The sequence below is a fragment of the Pyrgilauda ruficollis genome, unplaced genomic scaffold (assembly GCF_017590135.1).
Source record: "Pyrgilauda ruficollis isolate IOZ18807 unplaced genomic scaffold, ASM1759013v1 scaffold15, whole genome shotgun sequence".
In the NCBI taxonomy this organism is placed as follows: domain Eukaryota; kingdom Metazoa; phylum Chordata; class Aves; order Passeriformes; family Passeridae; genus Pyrgilauda; species Pyrgilauda ruficollis.
In genome coordinates, this window is record NW_024513654.1 from 431,075 (window position 1) to 453,995 (window position 22,921).

A 22,921-nucleotide genomic window follows, 5' to 3' on the forward strand; every position below is an offset into this window, starting at 1 on the left:
CCATGGCAGCAGCAGCAGGCGTGAGGGATTTGGAGGAAACTGGTTAGAGAGCAGCTCTGCAAGAACAGAAGTTGTGCCTGGAGCTGGGGTGCGTGATCCATAGTAAAGCCTTGATGTGGCAGCAGCGTGGGGAGGGCCCAGAGCTGGACTGTGCCCAGGGACCTCGAGCTGGGAAGGCTGGCCTTGCTCTGGGACCAGACAGGGCCAGGGGCAGGGAGGCACCTTCTGCTGCATCTCCATCAGCAGCGAAACAAGCACCAGCTGTTTTTAATAACTTTAACAGACAGCAAGGACGCAGTGGTTGGAGGCTGTGGGAGGTTTCCTGATGGCATGGACAGCCAGCTCCATGGGGCAGGCTCCCAGGGCCAGCACCACATGAGGAGCTGTGGGGACCTCAGGGTCTCTCATGGTGGGTATGGCCAGCTAGGTAAACAAAACCCGCTGCAGGTGTGTCTGCAACTTAATGCTTTTCCATAAAATATTCATTATTCCATTTTAGAAACTAATTTTTGCTGAAAATTATTTCTTAAGAATTGTTGATCACCTCAATTAGAAAGAAGAACAATTCCAGCACACTCAGAAATGCACTGGCATAAATGGGAATAAAAGCTTTTGGTTTCCTGTGCAGCCTGGCAGTCGGGGTGTGCTGCGAGCAACTGCTGCAATTGCCATTTCCATAACACACACACGCACACACATTAAATTTTGATTCACATCTCTGACATCTAGAAAATTGCTCCTTAACAAAAGGAACATTATAGGCATGCTACAAAATACAGGCTTGGTCTGGCCACACTTTGGATAACTCTACCCTATTCTTTAGAAAATTGGTTTTATTGCTGATAATTGGGCTAAAAGGAAGACTATTTAATCCTGGCCAGCCCAACTTTCTGGGACATTAAGTTCTAATAGGCAGATATAAACTGGTCTTAATAGATGAATCTGACATCATCTGGCTGCTTATTAACTATTAAACCTTGTTTCAGTAATTCTCTTGGCAGCTCTGTGTGTGTTGCCATAGTTTCTTTGTTAACAGAGCAAGACATTAATGCATTTTGAGTACTTCTTGCCCAAAATACATGGAAAAACACCTTATGCTTAAAGATGCAAACTGGCGCCCGTTCCGTGGCTCTGCAGCTGGTGGCACTCGGGGCGGGGTGTGAGCCATGGAACGGCACCAGGAGCCTCCCTCGTGTCCCCTGGGCTTTGTCACCTCGGGCAGCCATCTCGACAAGGTCAGCAGTGGCCGGGCCACCAGAGGGGAGTGAGGTGTGTCTGGCTGGGGACCCTCGGGGACTGTCCCCAGGGCTGGGCGGGATGGGGCGCAGCAGGCTCCTGGCTCAGGGGCCGTTCCCACCTGGGGGATGAGCTGTGTCCTTGCCATCCCCTGTCCGTGTGGCACCTGGCATCCCCGTGGGAGCCATCGCCGGAGGGGACTGGGCAGTGTGACCTGCACGGCCACGCCAGCCTGGGCTGGAGCTGCTGGAGGACTTCCAGTAAACAGGAATAACATCCAGTTGGTTTCTTCTCCTCGTCTGTGGGACAGATCAATCTGGAGGATAAACAGACTGAAATCAGCTCCTGTCTTTCGGCTGACAGTCATCAGCTTCAGCCTGAACTTACTGAGAGAAAATCTGTGGGAGATCTGTACAGTAGTGAAAGGCTTTTCTAAGTAATTACAGGCTTAAGGGAAGTTGTAGCACTGGATAGTGACAAGTGGTATTTATTCCATATTTTGTTCAATATTGTAAATTACATATTTATTAAAAAAAAATAACAGGCTGGACCAGCATCTCCTCCCGCACTGGGGATGCAGCAGCAGCTGCCTCTGGACTCTGCAGCTCCTGCCAGAGCCAGAGGAATCAGCCAGCAGTTAACACGGCAGTTTTTAAAGGAAAAACAAATGCCTACGTATATGCAAAGTCAACCTTGGTTTGCCTGAAGCAGCTGGGAAGGGCCTCGTGTGGAGAGGTTCCTGTCTGGGGATGATTCAGTGTCAGCACTTGGTTCTGTTTCCCTTGGAGATGCTTTGCAGGGATTGCAAACAGGTGGCTGAGGCGCTGCTGTTGTTCACAGGAGAAGCTGGCGTGCTGCTCTGCTGGTGGGATTTGGGTCTCGGTGGTGGGGACGAGCAGGCTCTGCTGGGCAGCTGCGTGGGGAGGGGGCTCTGGGGGCAGGCAGCTTCTGCTCTGCTCAGCGCAGTGCTGGGGCCAGGCTCTGATTTCACTGCTCTGTTCCTGCTGGAATTCTGTCCCTGAGGTGCAGCTGGGTGGGGAATGGCTCAGCACAGGGCGGTGGAGGGGAGCATGCTTCTCCCAGCACTCAGAGCCTTGCTGTGATCCCAGCACCAGGCGCTGACGGGCTTCATTCTGCACAGGGCATTCTAGCAGTTTAAAGACCTCCTGGAAAACTGCCACACAAAGAGGAGGAAAATGCAAGAAAAAGAGGAATTTTTGGAAATGCAGAACGATTTTTCCCGGTTTTTTTCCCTTTGGCCCCACAAGTATCGTTTGTGCTGGGATGAGGCTGTGGCAGGAGGCTGGTTCCCAGCTGGAAGGGACAAGCAGGTTGTGCTCTCACAGCTTTCCTAGGAAGGGTGTATCTGTGTGCCTGTCAGACACTGGAGCTCCATCCTTACCATGAGCACAGCACTTGGCCCCTCCTCTGGCAGCAAATGTACATGTTCTCCATTGTATGAAGATATATATGTATCCATTATAATGGCTTTTTGATATTTCTGGATACTAGTAGGCTAATTTAAGAAACATTTAGTCTTTTTCTCTCCGTTCCTTGATCAAAAGGAAGTAGATTTTGAACAATTTTTTCCCCAGGAGGTAGAAAATAGTATTTGCCTTCAGGGAATAAAAAAGAGAACACTTTCTCTTCATTAAATCTAACTGGAAAATGCTCGAGATGTCAAGTGTGAAAACAGAGGCTGAGAGAAGGGAAAGGTTTTGATTTCATTCAATTGATTCTATGGTTTATCAGGAATTTGTTGAATTTGATGTTTCTCACTGCTGTTCACAGTGAGATGCGTGACAAAAGATGTGACCCAGCTGTAGGGAAAGCAGACGGGGTGTGAGGAGATGGGGGAGGGATCTGGGCAGTGTCACAGGCAGGTGAGAGGGTGGCATGGCCCCCAGTGCTGTCCCCACCTGCCTGTTGAGAATGTCTCCTCCCTTCTGTTTCCTTTGGGGGTAATTGCACTAGTTTGAGCAAAGACAGGGCTTCATTGGCTTATTTTGGGATTTCAGAGTTGTATTTATGGTGTTTCATAGGAGTTCATTCCCTTGTCTATTTACTTGTGTGCTTTTGGCATCAGTTGGATGCCGGGTTTGAGGTTTTTCCTGTTTTGGGGTTGATTGATGGTGTGGCTTCACTGTGCACTCTGCTGGCAGGCAGACGGGGCTCCTGCCCTGTGGCCAGGCTGGAGAGGCTGCTGGGCCATAAGAGAACGTGCGGGCTGCCAGCGGGGTTGTGTTTAACCGCTCTGGTTTGCTGAGAGCGAGGGTGGACAGTGTGTGCCAGGAGCAGGGTGCCAGCCCCGGCACAGCCCCGAGCCCCCAGCTGTGAGGGCTGCCCTGCTTCTGTGAAAATCTGCCATTCCAGCGTGCAGGTTTGGGTGTGCAGCGGCTGCACAGCGACACCGTCACAGCAGAGGGGGGCTGCTGTGAATCCAGCACATCAGCAGCCGCATCACCGGGAGGACAGATCGCGGTGACATGGACCGCGAGCCCTCAGCGCCAGGTGACACCGTCTGCTCGTCTGTCACCGTCACGCTGATCCTGGGCTTTTCCCGTGCAGCTCCACTTGGCTTCCCGTGGCCTCCGTCTCCAGGAGCTGGGAGGAGGGTCCTGGTGGCTTTCTGACAGGTTCCCACTGTGCCCCCACCGGGCACTGGGCTCTGCCGTGGGACGGCTCCTCTCCCCGGGCAGCACTCCTGCCCGCACCTGGGCACGGTGATCCCGGGCATCTCCTCCCTCACATGGCCATGTTCCACCTGGACCTGGGCACGGTGATCCCGAGACCTGGGCACGGTGATCCTGGGCATGTCCTCCCTCACATGGCCATGTTCCACTGGACCTGGGCACGGTGACCCCGGGCATCTCCTCCCTCACATGGCCATGGTCCCAGCTGGACATGGACAGGGTGATCCATGGGCTGGCTGAGGAGCAGCACAGGAGTCTGTTGCTGCTTTTCTGCCCGTGCACAGGAGCTGGGGCTGTGGCTGGGTTCCAGAGGGGTGCACAGCTGCTGGCGCGGTCCCCTGAGTTTGGAGTCATCCTTTAATCAGCAGTATCTTGATAGCAGTGTAATGGTTTGAAGTATTTCTTTTTGCAGACTCATGAGGCAGCTGAGCAGTTTCTCAGAGCAGGGTTCCCCGAGGCTGTTCCAAACAGGCACTGCTGGTACTGTGGTCACAGAGCCCAGTGTTTAACAGAGAGCTCCAGCAGCTCTTGGGCACACGCAGATCCTGCCTTGCTTTTCTCAGTGGCTTCAGCCTTGCAGATGTTTGCTCCCGTGGGCCGTCGGTCCATGCCAGAGGAGTCTGCTGAGCTTCCAGGAGCAGTGTGCTGTGCAGTGCTGCCTGCCGGGCCATGCCCGCTGTGTGCCCACTGCCTGGCTGGGACACACCTCGGGGCACGGGCACGCGTGCTCAGAGCCACCCCGGAGTGCTGCTGTGCCTGCGCTCCTGCCTCTGCTGCCCGGGCAGAAGGGTCTCACAAGGTCTGGGAGTGCCCGCAGAAATACTGCGTGGGCTGTTAACACCTGTAGGGAGACTTTATATTGGGTATCAGGGAAATTCCTCCATGGAAAGGGCTGCCCAGCCCTGCTCAGGGCAGCGCTGGAGTCCCCATCCCCAGAGGGATTTGAAAGCCGTGTGGATGTGGCACTTGGGGTCATGGGTTGGTGGTGGCCTTGGCACTGCTGGAGGTGCAATTGGACTTGATGGTCTCAGGGGACTTTTCCAACCCAAACAATTCTATGATTCTGCGGGCAGCACTTTTCTGAGCTTTTTTCCTTTCTCCCAGCAAACATTGCCGGGTTTTGCAGACTCACAGGAGCGAGTTGTGTCGCAGAGCCTGGGTGCACAGCGTGGCTTCTGGAACATTTTGTTTTCAGTTTAGACAACACTGGAAAAGTTGCACTTGGCCCCCCAGGAGTCCTAATTAGCTCCATCAGTGAATGTACACAGGAATCATTAAATGTGTGTCGTTGGGTTTAGCTAAGGAGGAAGGAACATCAAGAGCCACCTGACTGCATGTAATTAAGTTTAAAGCATGAAGAGTTAATCCTGCTGTGAATTAGAATGTGTGCTGTTTGAGTGTGAACTTCTCAATACACGTGTGTTCAAAGTTGGTGGGAATTAGTGTAAGCTGTTATTGAGCCCAACAATCGGAACAAGCTGAATGCTGGAATGTGGTTGGGAGCAATACTATTATTAGCACTCTGTTCCTGAGTTGGTAATGATCTCTTTGACCTGCCATGGGAACAAATGATACAGTAATTAATCCACTGCATATGGCAGGGCAGCTGTGCTCTGTGATCAGCACCCCTCTGTGGTGGCATGAATCACAAACAAACAGCATCCCGGAGCACAGCCAGGCTGCAGGGACTGGCCTCTGCCAGGGGCTGGGCGCTGCAGGGCTGGCACCCTGCTGGAAGGTGCTGGGCTGTCACTGGGGCTGCCTTAGGGCACGTCCCTGTGCCAAACCAGCCTGAGCACCCAGCTGCTGCGATGGGATGGCACTTCCAGAGCCTTGCTGGGAGAATCTGTGTCTCATTAAAGTCACTCAAAAGAGTCTCCTGAGGATTCTACGGGTGCAAAACATCCCCAAGCTCTGCCTTTGTGCACAGAGGACTCTCATTGTTTTTGCCTTCTCTTTCCTGGGGAGCTGCAGGTGCTGCCCCATGAGCTGCAGCCTCTCCAGCCTGGAGATGATTCTGCTCCGCTGCCTTTGCAGAGTTCCTGTGGGCAACAAGAGCCCCTGTGTTGGTCCCACGGGTGGCACAGCTCGGGGACACTTGGCACTGCAGAATGAGCTGTTCAGCGAGCAGCACAGGGAGACAGGCAGTGCAATTCACTCTGGATCGGAGATGGCACCAGCTGTAGAGCACGGGGCTGGTGGCTCTCCGTGTCCTTGGTGACATTGTTGAGGTGCTGTGGTCCTCTCCATCCTCCCTTGCACCTGCCACACTCCGTTTCCCTCCCTCCCCTGCTTCAGGATGGGCTTAGTCTTGATTTTCCTCTGTCTTGTCAGTTCTAGTGATGGTATTGAACATTCCCAACCCTGGAAATATCCAAGGCCAGGCTGGATGAGGCTTGGAGCAACCTCTTCTAGTGGAAGGTGTCCGTGCTTATGGCAGGGGATTGGAACTGGATGAGCTTTAAGGTCCCTTCCAAGAGAAACCAGTCTGTGAGTCTTTGATTAATCTATTTAAAGTCTCCTGCTTTGTACTTTGGTTTCATGTGCCATTTGTGTCCCCTGGGCTGAATCCCTGGAGGCTGCAGGCACCAGTGTGGTCTCCAGGTAATCCAGCACTGGCACTGCCTGGCAAAGCACAATGGGAGCACAAAGCCTGAACTGGGCCCTTGTTCTGTGTTCCCAGTGAGGAGAAATTCCTGTGGACCCAACAGCCCGCAGCAGCCTGGGCATATCCTGGCTGACAGCTTGCTGAGAACAGGCCTCAGCCAATTGTGTTTTGTTTGGGGATGTGTAAAACCAGAAAGTTAAATGTGCCAGCAAGAAGTTGTTTTCTTTTTTTTTTTTTTTTTTTTTTTTTTTTTTTTTTTATATGTCACATTAAAATCTGTTTATTTTGGAGATATTTAAGTAGCAAAAATGAAAAGAAGGAAAACTACAACCTGCTCCCTCTTTCAAGGCAGGTGCAAACCCTGCTTGGCCAAGGGCACTGGCTGGCAGCATCCTGGCTGGGCTCCAGGCAGGATGGAGTTTTCCCAAGCCAAGGCCGTGGCATTGGAAAACTGGAGTTATTTCCTTTGCAGTTACCATTAAAGCTTTGCTCGGGTGTACAGGAACACCCGACAGAAGTTGGTCTGTTAATATTTTTGCTGGGTACAGTTTATTAAAAATGGAAAGTCAGGGCACATGGTGGAGACAGTGGGAGCAGCATGAAAAATGCAGACTGTTTAAATTTGGCCCATCCTCACGTGGAGCAGAGCTTAAAAATGGAAACTGGGGAGGGGAGCGCATGAAGTGTATGGTAATTCTTCTATGGGATGAGCATGACCTATTTCTGTAAGTCATTCTTGGCTGCCAGCTCTAAGAAATGAAAATGTATTTTCTGAGCAGTGAATAATTTAGCAACTTTGAAGTGATTAACATAGAGGAGAGGCTGGAGCATGGAAGGTGGAGTGAGACACGCTCCTGGGCAGGATGGCAGCACAAACCCTTTGCATCCTTTTGGTTCTGTGAATTCACTCCAAGGCTCCTACTGGGAGAGGGGCCAAGATTTAGGCTTCTGTCATCCTCAGGGCGCAGGTGGACTGAAAACCTGAGGGTGGGGAGCAGTTGGTGTGTCAGACCCTCAGAGGGGGCTTTCTCATGGAACAACTTTTCTTTAAACTGTGAATTGAAATGATTTAAAGAATTAACTTCTTGTTTAATGCTTTCCCTTGTACAGTCAGGACCACAGGGTGAGCCAAGCTCATGGAAATAAGCAGGTTTATTTCTGATATAATCCCTGTATTTATTACACTGCAAGTTGGGGACGCTTAGTGGAACTATTACCATGCCGTACATGTTAAAAAAATCTGTTTTTGCATTAGACAGAACTGAACTGTGGTTAATGCTTTAAAATTGTACCAGAACAGCACAGCTCAATCTGCCCCTCACCCAGGCAGTGTGTGTTTTATTGGCACAGACAGAATTAAACCTGACAGCAAACACTAAAGCAGAGAATGGAGGGATGGTGGGACGGAGGGATGGATGGATGGATGATGGATGATGGATGGATGCAGGGATGGATGATGGATTGATGATGGATGATGGATGGATGGATGGATGGATGGATGGATGGATGGATGGATGGATGGATGGATGGATGGATGGATGGATGGATGGATGGATGGATGGATGGATGGATGGATGGATGGAGGGATGGATGGATGAGGGATGGATGTAGGGATGGATGTAGGGATGGATGCAGGGATGGATGCAGGGATGGATGCAGGGATGGAGCTCAGTGGCTCAGCAGCCAGAGGCTCCTGCACAGCTGCTTTCCAGTGCTGTGCCTTCTGGAAATTTCAGCCAAGGCAATGGATTTTGGCTGGTGGAATTGCTTCCCCACAGAGCAGTAAAACCTGCCATCAGTTGTTTTCCTGCTTGTGTTTAGAAGAGAGCCCGGCAGAGCTCCTGCCATGTGTGCCCAGGGTAAGGTGAACCACGTGGGCTGGCAGGTGCCCGTCATCGCTTTTGGCCCTGCAGCACAGGCTGTGGGATGCTGATCCTTCCCTTCCTCTTGGGGATTCCATCCCACATCCTGGAGCGGCTGCCAAAGGCAAAGCCAAACAGGACAATGGCTGTTGGCCAGGCTGCCATAAGAGCAGCTGGCTCTGCTCCTGCTGGCTGCAGGGCCTCTGGCGTGTCGGCAGGAGAACGGCACTGGTGGTGTCCTCGGGATGGGAATCCAGAGGCACCAGCTCTCCAGCAGGTCTTCAGACACATCCTCCTTCCACCTAAATTTGCGTTTGCATAAGCTCAGCTGCCAGCCCTGCTGGTGTCCCGCCTCCAGAATTCATCCAGCATCTCTGAATGGTCTTAAATATTTTACAGTTCAGCTGCAGCTCGAGGGTGCAGGGCAGGTTTCCTGCTCCAGTGTGGAGGCTGAGGAGTGCTGCAGTATCCATATTTTATGAATGACGGGTCTGATGAGGATAGCTGGGGTGGAGGAATGAGTTGAGGGTTCAATGCAGCCTCTGCAGAGCCTGGGCCAGGAGGGGAGTGCTGAGGACTTGGGCATCTTCAGTTTCCACCCTTTGTGTGTTCTGGGCTGATCACTTCATATAAGGGTGCACTTGTACTTAAGGGAGGACTGCTCTGAGAGGGCTGCGGTAACATAAACCCTCTGTTGCTAAAAAACATTGATTGGAGTTAAATTTAAGGACATGAGCTGTTGAACTGGGATCCCATGAGGCTACACACACATCCCACAAAGGGGGAAAAATCCTGCCTCAAAGAGATTTCTAATTAAATTACTTTCTTTGATTTTAAAAGATTAAACTGACAGAGGTTAAATTCGGTTTGGATGTACCAGAGGATTTCTTCCCTGGCAGGGTGGGCAGGCCCTGGCCCAGAGTGCCCAGAGCAGCTGTGGCTGCCCCTGGATCCCTGGCAGGATCCAGGCTGGACACTGGGGCTGGAGCACCTGGGACAGGGGAAGGTGTCCCTGCCATGGCAGGGGTGGCTCTGGCTGGGATTTGGGGTCCCTTCTTACCCAGTCCAGTCTGGGATGCTGTGACTCTGGGATGCTGTGACTCTATGATCCATCTCTGCCACGTCTTTTAATTTAATATTGGAAATGCTTCTTGAGCTTCCACGTTCTGAATCTTATTACAGATTTCAACAATATTTTCTTCATTTCTTCTTCCTCAAGCTTTCTGCTTCATCGCAAGGGTCCCCTGTGGACTTCTGCTTCATCAGATGTTAGTAGCTATCATCTCATGGAACTGGGAGGACTGAGCTGGCTTAGAATAGTAGTGATGAGTTTCTTCCTGGAAGCAGTGTATGTCTGCTGGCTGGATTTTATTTCTGATTACTAAAGGCTTCTACATCCCTGTGAGAGTTCCTTAATTGTATTTAAGCTGGGCTTGCTCAGCAAACCTGGACACAGAAGAGCCAGAACGTGCAGAACCTGCATAAAATCATGGATGTTTTCCCAGGTACGGGGGTGAGCCCAGGCTGATGAACCCCAAACCTCCTGTTGTGCTGAGCAAAGCTGGTTGTCAGCTTTTAGTTTTGAATGGAAATGGCAAAGACACCCCGAACTTTGTTCTCAGCCTTGTATTTGGCATTGAGGGCCTGGAGTGTGCAGAGAAGGGAACAGAGCTGGGAAGGGGCTGGAGAACTCTTTTGGGAAAAATTAACCATGGAAAGGGTTGTTACCACAGCTGCCCAGAGCAGTGGTGAAGTCCCCATCCCTGGAATGTTCAAAATCGAGTGGGTGTGGCAGCTGACGTTTATTGGTGACCGTGGTGGTGCTGGGGGAACTCAAAGGTCTTTTCCAGCCTTAATGATTATGTGATTCTATGATTAAGATTTTTTTTTTTTTTTAATGAGTTTTCCCCCAAAGCAAAGTGTGTTCCCTGTGGTCTGTGGGGAGTGCTGGCCAGGGCTGGGGAGTCTCTGCCTGCATGGTCAGGATGTGGAGCTGGGTGAGGAGCTGAGAGTAGTACTCTACAGAAGCCATGAATAATACCCAGTTTGGATATGTCACCTGAAATTCAGAGTTTTTCATAGGAGAAATGAAAACTTCATTTGAGCTCAATCACTTAATTTTATGTAACTCTTTATTCCTTTTATACCTTTTAAAATAAAACTGCAAAAGAGTCTTTATTGTGCTAAAAAGTGCTGGCATGGCCAGTATTGAAAACACTCCAGAAGAGACAATTGTGCACGTTGTAAACAAATGAATGGAGGCAATTAATTCAGTGTCCTGTTCCAGCCAACTTTACAAACCTGGTTGGAATTAATTTGTCTAAAATTAATTGTAATGTAGCTTTACAAAGGTGCTTCTGTTCACTTTGGGGATTTTAGCAGTCCCAGCCAAACCCTGAACATGGTGCAGCCTCAGTCTTTCATGAGGCACCAGAACTCAGCCATTTATCATTCCTAACATATGCTGCAGAAACATTAAGTAACATCCAGCAGCTGTTTATTGCTAACATTATGCTACTAAAAACATGTGCTGTAAAGGCTTTCTAATTTTTTTTTCCATAAATCAATTATAGTTCCTTGAAATAAAATTTTCTTATTGGTAGAAATAAGGAAAAAAGCAACAGCCCAAGAAGGGCAGTGCTGGGACTGCTGCTGTGGGGCAGGAGCTGCTGTGACTGCTGGCCGTGGGTGCTGCTGTGGCACTGCCTGCAGGGTGTCTGGGGACAGGGACAGCCTGGGCTCTGGCACAGCAGCACAGCCAAGGAGCTGGGCCCCTGTGGCTGCTGCCGGGGCTCCAGGGCAGCTCCTCCAGCCCAGACCCACGGCTCTGCGCTCAGACGGCTTCAGCTCTGCTGTGCTCCACACTCAGCGTGCCAAAGGGTTTGCCTGTTTGCCAGGGAGGGTTTATTCCAGCTGCAGAGGAAGTTTTCCATCCCACATCTCTGCTGGCTGTGGCCCAGGATGCCAGCAGTGGCTGCTCCTGTTAGCAGGAGAAGGAGCATGTGTCCAGGTGTGCAGGGGCTGCTCCTGGGAGCAGAAGGAAGGTGTGTGCAGGTGAGCAGGGGCTGCTTCTGGGAGAAGGAGAAGGAACATGTGTCCAGGTGTGCAGGGGCTGCTCCTGTTAGCAGCAGAAGGAAGGTGTGTGCAGGTGTGCAGGGGCTGCTCCTGTTAGCAGCAGAAGGAAGGTGTGTGCAGGTGAGCAGGGGCTGCTCCTGGGAGCTGCAGAAGGAAGGTGTGTGCAGGTGAGCAGGGGCTGCTCCTGGGAGCAGAAGGAAGGTGTGTGCAGGTGAGCAGGGGCTGCTCCTGGGAGCAGAAGGAAGGTGTGTGCAGGTGAGCAGGGGCTGCTCCTGTTAGCAGCAGAAGGAAGGTGTGTGCAGGTGAGCAGGGGCTGCTCCTGGGAGCAGAAGGAAGGTGTGTGCAGGTGAGCAGGGGCTGCTCCTGTTAGCAGCAGAAGGAAGGTGTGTGCAGGTGAGCAGGGGCTGCTGGTGCTCTGCACCAGCTCCTGCAGCTCTCCTGGGCAGCAGCGTTGGTGGTGGCTGTCCCTGTCCCCTGCCAGCCCAGCACTGGCCCTCGCTGTGGCAGGGAAGGTGAGCCCTGGCCCGCAGGGTACCTGGGGTGTTTATGGGCAGGGTGGATGCCGGGGTGACCTTTGCTTTTCCCGCAGCTCCGCTCTGATTTCCCGGGACGCTGTTTAAGCACAGGTACCCTGTGCCATGGATCATTTGCCAGGCAGTTTTGCCGAGGGGCAGTGCCCTTGTGGAAACACCAGCCAGACACGTGGCGGCACGGGGAAACAGACCCGTCCTTGGTGCTGGCCTTGGGGCTCTGGGCACTCTCTCTGGGTGGCTGAGGGCTCTGGAGCTGCCCTGCAGCCAGCCCCACAACATGCTGACCTGAGCCCTGATTGCTTGGGGCAGCCCTGCTCACCCTGCCTGTGCGTGTGACTGCATCTCCCGTGCTTTTGGGACCGCTGTGAGCTCATTTAGTGCTCGTTAATCTGCAGCAGCCAGGGCTCAGCTGGGTAATGAGTGCCCTGCTGGCCTCCCTGGGTTGCTGTTGTGCAGTAACACGTGTTTTTCTAACAGAAATAGCCCTGGTCAAGCACACGGAGCACAAGGGATGAGGTGCTGGGTTTCCTTCTCCATCTCCAGTGCCTCCTGAGCTCGCTGGTGGTGATCAGATGAATGCAACGTGCTCACACTCTGTGGAAGGGCTCCTGGCCAATGCAAAGGGTATTTTTTTGTTGGTTAGGAATGGTTTCTGGCCAATGCAAACATTTTTGTATTGCATATCCATTACCCAGTCTTCTTAAACTGACTTAGCAGTTGCTTTGCATGGTGCATTTGATTCCTTACGGAGTTGCAGGGACTCATTTTTAATTATACAAAAAGTCTCTGTTTTTACAGACTTTAGAGTTGCTTCATAATTGTAGGTTAGAGTCTGTGGTTCCTAAAGGGGCTCATTTACAGCACTGGGCTGGCATTGTATCTTTAATTTCTTCCATTATCTACTAGCATTCCCTGGATTCCTAGGTAGTGAATGCTCACTTGAGGTTCCTGACAACCATATTACACTGTATTTCCATTTTCCTCACCTGTGTAATCTTCTCTGTGGCTATGAATAGGCAAAACAGATTGGCCCGAGATTCTGGAGACCAAACATGCTGCTCGTGCTTTGTCCAGGGACAACAGGGAAAGCAGTGGTTTCCTGCACTGCATGGGCTCTCTGGCTGGAGCAAATGGGATGCCTTGTGTTCCAAGGGTTTCAGCCTGGGGAGGGACTGCTGACACCTCTCCCCAAAGCCCTTTGCTCCCTCTGTCCATCAATACCTCTGCATTCGAACACAAATCTCACCTTTGATCTTCCCCACCTTCCCAGTTCTCCCAGGCTGATCCTCCGCTGTGAAAGCTTTTTAAACCGAGTCCTCCCATCCCTCCCTTGTCCTGCCCCTCTCCCTGCTGTTCCCAGCAGCTCATCCCATCCTTGGGGATGCTCTCTGTCTGCCATGGTGCTGCCCCTTCCCGTGTGGGCTCTGCTCCCTTCCCTTCTGTGCCTGTCCCCTGCCCAGGTGCCCCCATTCCCTCCGTCTCTTCAGCCCCCCGTGGCTCCAGAGCTGTCCCAAATGCCCCCATCTCTTCATCCTGCTGGGTTCCTGTCCTGTCCTCTTGCCGTGCCCGTGTCCTGATGCCCGCTCTGTCCCTGCCTGGGGTGGCCTCACCTCCCGTGTCACCCCGTGTGTATGGCTTTGCAGCAAAGCTGGAACTCTCCTTCCTGCCAGATGAAACTCAACGCATTTTGTGGCAGCAAACTTGTGGTTTCTGTGGCCACAATTTAATGTTTCTACATCGGTTACTGGGGTGCTTCTTCTAAGCTACACTGGAGAAAGACAGTGGGTAGAGAAATGCTAATAATTATGTCAGTGTCTACAAATACATTGATAGAAAGTGGATCATGTCACACTTCCCTGTCTTTGTTACACACTTCAAGTCTTGTAACATTTGCTGTTACAAGACTTAAAAAATAATTGCATTGAAGAGTTAAATGTCCCTGTTGATATTAATCACGCTGGAAAACATGCAGCTGAACAGTGAAAGGTTGACTTGAACCTTAACACGTGATTTATTTTGCTGGCTTCCCCACATCTGAGGGTGTTGTAGACCAGGTTTACTAACTGCATCCTACGATATTGTTCTCCTGCTGCTGGAGATTAATGCCAGGTCCTGATGTTGGACTCTCGCTGGGAGTCCACTGTGGCTCTGAAGTGTTACTTTCAGGTATCTTGCAAATAAATGCAGAATAAACAGCAAAAAATAATGAAAACATTAATAATTTTAAAATAGTGAAGACAAAACCTTCTTCTTTTTTTTTTCTTTTTTTTTTTTATCCCTCCTCCTTCTGTATAATGAATTTTTGCTGGGAAGCGTACTCCTCATTCTCTCTGTTTCACTGGCAAGTGGAAGCTGTTATCCAGCCTGCTTTATCCCACAGTACATCTTGTGATTATAATGAGATCTTAATTGCAGGGATGTCAGAGCAGCACCTGGCACTCTGTTGTGCAGTGGGCAGGGCTGGGCTGCGTGAGGTTTGGGGAGGTCCTGTGGGCACATGGAGCCCTGCCATCCCTGCCATCCCTGCCAACCCTGCCATCCCTGCCATCCCCACCATCCCTGACATCCCTGCCATCCCTGCCATCCCTGCCATCCCCGCCATCCCTGCCATCCCTGCCATCCCCGCTGTCCCGCTTGTCACGCATTCCTGGAACTGGGGAGCAGAGCCGCAGCAAAGCCAGGCTATGGTATTTATCTTTATTTGTGATTCATGGTTTGTCACTCGGTGCCAGGGAGAGCCGGGAAGCAGCACATGGCAAATGCCAGCGTCTCCTGTCCCGTGGTTCCCCTCCCCTGGGGAGGTGCCGCGTTGATGAGGAGCTGCTGGAGGAGTCGGTGGAACAGTGAGGAGCTGAGGGAGCACCCCTGGGGCATGGCACACACAGAGGGCATGGGCTGGGTGTGGTGGGCAAGTCAGCTCCACCTGTTGGCACATTGCAGGTGGGTCTGGGATGGGATGGGATGGGATGGGATGGGGTGGGATGGGATGGGACAGAACAGAATATTTTCAGTTCAGTGGCACCTACTAGTCCCACTCACCTAGGCTGATCTAGTCCCTCAGTTTGGTGCTTTAGGAGTGCCCAAAGCCAAAGTGTGCCATTAAGAGCATTGTGCAAGTGTCTCCTGAGCCCGGACAGGCTTGGGTCATGACCGTGTCTGCAGGAGCCTGCTCCAGGCTTGAGCAGCCTCCCAGTGCAGAAATGCTTCCAGAAGCTCCCAGGTTTCCAGGTCCCTGTCCCCCTGTGGTGAGTGCCTGTTCCTCCTCAAGGCAGGGCCGTTTCTGCCCCTCAGTGCGGCTGCCGGGGCCGTGCAGGAGCCAGAGCAGCGGCTGAGCAGGGCTGGGAGAGGCAGCAGCTGTCACCTCCTGCTCCTGCCACCAAAGCTCCGCTGGCGTCTGTGACTCAGGCTCGTAGCAGTCACCCCCAGAGAGTCAGCTCTGCTGGCTGTGCGTGAATGACAGCTTGCTCCTGCCAGCGAGGAGAGCGGAGCCTCTGGAGCATACGCAGTTGTTCCCGGCAGGTTCAGGATTTCTATTTTAGGGACAATCACGTATTCTGTAGTGATAAGTTAACATTCTTACTAATCCACTGTGTTGTGCGCTAAAAGCAACACACTGCTACTATGATTTTCTTCTTCACATGCTGAGATTGCTTTTGCTTTATTGGGATTGTGTAATCATAGAACCGTTCACTTACACAGGATTATCAGATTGCCTGCTGAATCTTGCAGAAAATACTGGAACTGGGAAACCAGTTAGTGCATCATCTGAACTTCCCATCAGCAGAACTCTGTATTAATTTATTAAAGTGACATCTCTTCTGATAGGTTCAAGGGCCTGGTGAATATTCATATCTAGGTTTGTTTCCTGCCTGCTGACTTGAGCAGGCTTCCCAGATCACTTGTAGTCATGGATACATGGAAATGACACTTTGGGGTTTGTTTTCTCAGTGGCAATGCCTTTTTACACAATATTCCAAACATTATAACAAAGAATTATCAAAAGCTCTCCTCCTGGAGTGATGGCAGATCCTGAGCACTTGCATGTGGTTTAATTGTCAAGAAAACGCTGCCCTTCCAAGGGGCTCCCTGTAGCTGGGCATCCTCTTGGTGACAGGAGGTCAGCCAGTGGATTTGATTGCACGTGGAAAACATTTGATCTATTGCTCCAAATGCTTCGGCCAGAAGATTTCAGACAGAATATTTATGAAGCTGAAGCTGTGGTTTTGCATTGCTCACTGCAGCCCCTCTAGTAGGAAAATCCTCAATAAAATCACTGCTGAAACAAAAAGCCCACAGAGGAGGGAGGTGATGAGGAGGTGACACAGCACCCGTGGAGCTGAGCCCTTCCCCTGGAGACGTGGGAGGCTGTCAAAAGGCTGTGGGGACACTGGTGTCCCCATGGGGTCTGTTGTGGGATCTCCTGCAGAGATCTCCGGCAGATCACAGAGTCATTAAGGGTGGAATAAGATCCTTATCCAAGATCAAGGAGTGCAGCCTTTGACAGGTCACCACACAGTCAGCTAAACCAACGAAACCAGCTAAACGTGGAGCAGTCCTGGTGCTTCTGCCCTTCAGCATCCCCGAGGGACAGAGCCGGGAGTGCAGGGACACACGGAGTACGAGCTGGCCCCGATTCTGTTCTCAGTTTCATTTGGCAAAGTTTTTTGAGCTCTCCTGCAGAAAACGTCCCATAAAAGTGACAATAACAATATTTTGGATATAAGCCTAGCACAAAAGGGTAATAGGAACTCCATGGGCATGCGTGGGCTCTTGATTCATCCTCAGAGATGACAGATGTGCATTTATTTAAGATCTAGGAGTGGGACTCGTAATATTTATAGTGAATTCTTTGTTCCCACTCCTCCTGAGTGATTCTGGTCTCTGTGGCCAGCCAACAGGCTCAGTGCTCATTATTGACCATCTTATGCTGCAAACCCCCAAGCCCATGCCAGGCATTTCTCTTCATCCAGACATCTGGCAAGGAATGCTGAGGGTCCCCTGCATGGTGAGGGTCTCATGGTACATCTGTCAAGGGCTGACAGCGGTATCTGAGCAGGTGGGCTCAGTCCATCAGCAAGCTCCTCCTCACCTTGTCTTCTTTATTTAAAACTGATATTAAATTAAATCACAGCAGTACTTTGGTATAAAAATAATTTTGTTTGCAGCGGCAGCTGATGGAGTCAGTGGCTGAGTGTTACAGCTGCACGATCATCTCTTGTCATTGCTCCTCACGCTGGCTCTGGAAAAAACTATGGATCATGGGTCTCTTCCAGATGGGTTTGCACGTGAAGGGAGTGGAGGGCTGTCCCTGTCCTCTAATGCTGTCCTTTGGCAGCACCAGCAGCACACCCAGCGCTGGCTGAGCCCAGGGGGCAGTGGGCAGGGGCAGTGTTTGTGGGGCAGGGGCAGTGTTGGTGGGGCAGGAGCAGTGTTTGTTGGGCAGTATTTGAGGGGCAGGGGCAGGGTCAGTGGGCCAGTGGGCAGTGGGCAGTGGGCAGGGCACAGTGTGGGGGAGATCTCACCACGCTCTCCACTCTGCCACACTCTCAGTTTGCCCCTGAGCTCTGTGCAGCTCTCTCTGGATCCACACAGGTCGAAGCTGTATTTTACTTTGTGCTAAACCACTGATTTAGTAACCTCATCCAACCCTCTGCCAGCTCATGAAGAGACTTGAAAGGAAAGCATCTGCTGTCCTGCAGCTTCCCCAGAGGAAAACTTTTAATAAAAGCTTGGCCAACGCTCTGTAGTTGTCTCCCTGCCTTCTTTTAAATGCAAGCTTATTTGTAGTAAAGCATGTACAAATGTAAATTCTTTTTTCTTTACCTTGTAGTGAACTTTGACCACTTCCAGATTCTCCGGGCCATTGGGAAGGGAAGCTTTGGCAAGGTAGGCTTGAGCTCTCAGTCTTGCATGGTTTATCAGGTGTGTGCTGTTATTTACTTGTGGTTTATTGGAATGGTAACGAGGCTGAAATTGGCTATTTTTGTATTTTTTTAATGATGGCTTCTCAGTCAATACAGGAAAAATGTTCAGGAAAATACCTTGTTGCCATTTGGCTTTGCTGTAATTCTTGGCATCTTGGTGCAACAGATGTGTTGTAAGTTACCAGCACAATTGTGACCATTTTTCAGTGAGCATTCTTTGTGTTTTCAGTTTCCTGTGGGGATGTCTGGGTTGGCAGGGCAGAGGGCAGTGAGGCAGGAAGGTGCTGAGGTGCTGGAAGGTTCCTTGGTGCTTGATTGAGCTGGCACACAGGTCAGGAGGGTTCTGTGAAGTCCTGGGCTGTTTTCCCAATCAGAAATCAGTTATGCTGAGGAGGTTTTGTTGTTTATTTTTAACTGGCTTTTCTTGCCAAGCATGTGGGAGGATGTGGGAGGTGATGATCAAAAAGCTGTGTATCTCTGGGAGTCAGTTACTGTTGGTTTCCTAGTGTCAGTCCTTTTCCATTCCCTGTGTGGGTGACTCTGGCGTTTGCCCCCGGGTCTGGCAGTGCCAGCACAGTGTCCATGGGATGTCACACGAGCACAGGGCTGCACTGGGAGCTCTGCAGCCCTTCTGTCACCGTGTTCTGCTGCCAGCCAGCAGCAGTGGTGCCCCCTGTGCAGCCTCACCCACCCGTGCGTGGTGGCTGAGAGCTGGCAGCGGCGGTGCCAGCGATGATCCCGGACACTGCTGGGTCAGGCGTGTCACCTGCCCGGTGACTTGCGTGGGGTGGGGCCATGTGCCAGCACTGGGGCTTTGAGTGGAGACACAGCCATGGAAACAGTGTGAAATGTGCAGTGTCCAAGCTGTGGAAGGGCCCAGCCTGGCTCAGCGGGTGACACAAGTGTCCCCATGCACTGGGGACATAAACAGGACAGCTGAGTGGTTGGGCAAACTGCACCTGCTCGCGTTTCCCTCCGGTCAGGTCATCTTGGCTGGTTTCTCCCATCACACTCTGATCAACAGCTGATGCCACAAGGGTGAGAACATCCAGATCTGGCTCTGGAGATGACCCCCACTGTCCTTTTCCTTCTCCCCCTGTGGTATAGCCTGATGAGGACTTGTTCCACTGGGCCACAGCCAGGGGAGCAGCCCCTGCTAGACTTGGATGGCTGGAAGATGGAGACTTTGCAAAAGCAGAAATTTCCCAGGAGATCTTAGACTTGTTTGGTCAGAAGAACCCAAATTTTTACCAATTACCAAAATCTCCTTTTGAATACTTTATGTGTGTTAAGCAGTTTTGGTGCTGCGTAACAGTAGCAGCACAAAATCAGCCATGGTCTGTATGGGGGGTCCAGCTGTTCCGAGAGGCAGGACAGGGGACACTCAGCCCCAGCACTCAGTGCTTCTTTCTAGAGATGTTCCCATACAGCCTCAGTTCCCTGATGAACACCAGGAGATGATTACCCTGCTCTGGCACAACCCACCCACGTGAATTCCTGCTGGGCTTCCATGAAGGTCTGCCTGGGACTTCCAGGGTAATGGAAATGGATTGCCAGCAGTGTGCAAGTCACTGTGACAGTTTGAGGGGGTGGTTTGAAACACTCACCCCTCTTTGCAGCCACATCCCTTGAGCAAGGAGAGGCGAAAGCGTGCAGCAGAGCTCTGTCAGATTTCTGGGCTTCTGTTGAATGATGGCGAATGATTAAGTACCAGCTCAGTCCTTGTGCTGTGAGGATAAGGCAAACAGCTGAAGAAAGTCTCCCCAGACACTCCTGGTGAGAACAGCAACACTCAAGATCTTGTGTCTTCAGCTCACGATCAAAGGCCAAACACTAACTCCAAACCTCAGTGAAAAAGAGCAGCTTGTTTTGAGCTGATAGAAGATTCGTACTTCACATGTAAACTTTCCAGACAAGGAGGTTTTATTCTTTTAAGGAGCAGCAGCTGGAATTAATTCTGCTCAGAACATGAATCAGAGAAAACCCAGTTCTTGTCCCAGGGCAGGAGTCTGTTGGCTCTGCAGAGCTGCTCCCTGTGGCTGCTCCCTGCAGCTGCTCGCTCTGTGCTCTGCGTTGCAGAAAGGTTAAGTCTGGCACGTAGCAGTCTATCAGGCATCAGAACTGCACACACACGTTCAACAAAATGCTGAAATGATTCATCTGTCATCTTTCTGGATGACTTTGTCAATATGCTGAATTTCCTCTGACACTGAGAAAAGCTTTTTGCGTATACCAAGTCATTTACAACTCACGTTTAATTACAGAAAACATAAAACTGCCTACCTGGCAAGTGTTACTAAAAATTTAGGAGTGACTTAGTTGGTTTGCTTGATTAAACCACTCTCTGGCCACGTTCAGGAAGATATTTAGGAGCCAGTGCCCGAGTAGACCCTCGGTGTGCGAGTGACCTGTGGGAGCTGTGGCACCGTGTGATCCCATGGTGGCAGGACAGGGATGGCCTGGGGTGGCCTTGGGCACAGCATTTCCTTCCACGGTCACTTTGTGCACCTCTCAGGACAGACCGTGACATGCTCGGTGTGGGAACCGTAGGAAAGGAAGGGAAAAGGAACTCAGAAATCCCTTTTGAAGAGCCTGAGAGCCCCAGAGCTGTGGCTCTGGCATATCTTCAATAAATGGCCAATTTCTGTTTTCTAGAGATGGGTTTAATGAGCCCTAAGATACAATGAATCAAACGAAGGTCAGGTTCAATTCCATGTTTATGCCAATTAACAAGTGTGGAATATTTCCCACACATAGTAGAGGTGAAATTATTTGATTTTCAGTGATTTAATATCAGCATAGTGTTCCTCCTGCAGCACAGGCTCCTTTCCAGGCACCAGCAGCATTTGCCCAGGTTTTGGCTGCTCTGATGCCGTTTCCTGAGGAGCAGCAGCCAGGAGTGGGTTTCTGGAATGGGGTGCAGTTTGTGGCCCTGTTTTTGTGGGAAATATGCTCTGAGGCTCGTTGTGCTTCACGAGAGCCAGCATGAGAGTCAGAGATCTCTGAAGGCAGCGGCGGCATTGCAGGACCGGGACCTCTGCCTGTTTTAGGTGGCCTCTTGTGCCTTCAGTCCCCGTGAGGCAGCTGCTGTTTGCTCCTGACCTCCTCCTCCCACCTGGGCTTCCCTCGTGGTGCTGCAGCCCAGCCCCAGCTGCCTTTTCCAAGGGATAAGGAGCTGGATGGGGCTGAGGGAATTCATCATTTACACTTCGCTGCTGAGAAGAAATAAGAGCACGTCTGAAGTTTTTCAGCGTGGATTTGTGCTTTTGCGTGCCATTGGAAAGAGGGGATTAAACCAGGGCTGGGGCTGGAAGGAGCAGCAGCAGGAAATGGAACCTTCAGAGGGAACCAGTATACCTGGGGTGGAAGCCTGTGGGGGCCTGGCTTGCAGTTTGCTCCAGAGGGGCTGGGGGTCCTGCTCCCTGTGCCCAGCTCCAGTGAGCCTCCCAGGGAGGGCTGGCTGTGTCTGGGTTGCTTTGCACAAGTTCTTCAACTTCATGATTTTGTTGCTTTAATAATTCATGCAGCCTGGAGCTGGGTATAGAAAGGCTTTAATCCATTTTCTAAAGGTCACAGATGCCCACCCAGTAGCTGCACCATAAATAAAATTCCCTTCAAGTCTATTCTCAACTGAATCCCTCTTTGACATCAACACTAGCTTGATCCATTTTCTTTTTTTCCAGCTTTATAAATGTTGGATTTGTCCCCCTAAAGAAAGGCTGCAAAGTTAACCCCTTGGTATTTAGCTGCCACACATACTTTTTGCCCTTGATTTTTCCTTTATTGTCCTTGATCTCACCTGAGGCTGAGGGTTTACTGGAGCCACCAGCAGGGCTGGACAGAGGCTGTCCCTGCTGGACACTGCTCCTGTCACTCGAGCACACACCATGTCACTGGCAGGCTGTGGAGCCAGGGCTGCCTTGGCTTTGTCAGAGGGCAGCCTGGCTATGGAGAGGCACAGCGTGAGGGGTGTCTGGGGGTGCTGGGGTGCTGGAGAGCTGCTGGTGTGGGGCCATCCAGTGCTGCTCAGGTCCCATCCTGCCCGGCCCCCGAGGCTGCCCAGGGAGTCCTGCAGGATGCAGGAGATGGGGACCTGCAGCAGGGGTGATATGAAGGACATTGACACTGGGGACAGGTTCATCCCCAGAGGGTGCTGGCACTGCCCAGGCTCTCCAGGGAATGGGCACAGCCTCGAGGCTGCCACAGCTCCAGGAGCATTTGGACCCTGCTCCCAGGGATCCCAGGGTGGGTCCTGGCAGGGACAGGAGCTGGACTCCTTGTGGGTCTTTTCCAGCTCAGGATATTCCATGATTGTGGGATTGTCTGATTTCACAGCATGTTCCACCATGGCATCCAGCACAGGAGCAGCTGCCTGGCTGGGGACAGGGACCAGGAGCAGGGGGTGAGAAAGCACAGAGCACACACAGGGGGATCCTCCCTCTGATGCCATCTCCCCAGCAGTAGCAAGTGATTTATCTTCTTTCCTGGATGTTGCTAAGCTGTGAGAGTGTCATCGGTAAAAGCCACGGGAGAGAATGGTAGAGCATGAAAGGTGCAGTGGTGGTGGGGTCCAGCACCTCCTCACTGTCTGGATCTCAGGCTGTGGGGGCAGCAGCAGAAAATTACAGAGTGGGAAGTGCCACCGAAGGGTCTGGAGTGACTGGGTGAGCAGTGAGCTCAGCTGGAAGGGGCTGGGGATTATCCTGCACTTCCCCACTGGGGACCTGTTTGGGGTTTCTGAAAGATCAGACTTCTAAAGACCATGATTTATCAAGCAAGCTGCCCACCTTTGTTATTATTATACACTTGGTGCCTTATTAACATTTGCATTAGAAGCTGCCTGGGGTTGTTTTGAGCCCCCATCATTCCCTGTGGGTGAATCACACTGGTGTGGGAGTGTGGGTGGGTTGGGAGGTGGAACGGACCCTCACTCCAGCAGCCAGGGGCCTGTGGACAGGAAAGAGGTGTAAGAGAGCAGAGGGCAGAAGCC

The 22,921-nt window shown here is 51.5% G+C and overlaps 1 protein-coding gene across 2 annotated transcripts in view; it reads left to right on the forward strand.

Moving 5' to 3' along the window:
- The window catches only part of STK32C (serine/threonine kinase 32C), a 65,162-nt gene that overhangs the window by 18,434 nt on the left and 23,807 nt on the right, over window positions 1-22,921 (forward strand). Inside the window, exon 2 of one of the 2 annotated variants that reach the window (XM_041461613.1) lies at window positions 17,838-17,893. The exons of the other annotated variant lie outside the window; for it this stretch is intronic. Coding sequence (XP_041317547.1) covers window positions 17,838-17,893 — 56 coding nt within the window. The remainder of the gene's footprint in view (window positions 1-17,837; window positions 17,894-22,921) is intronic. 2 annotated transcript variants of the gene reach the window in all.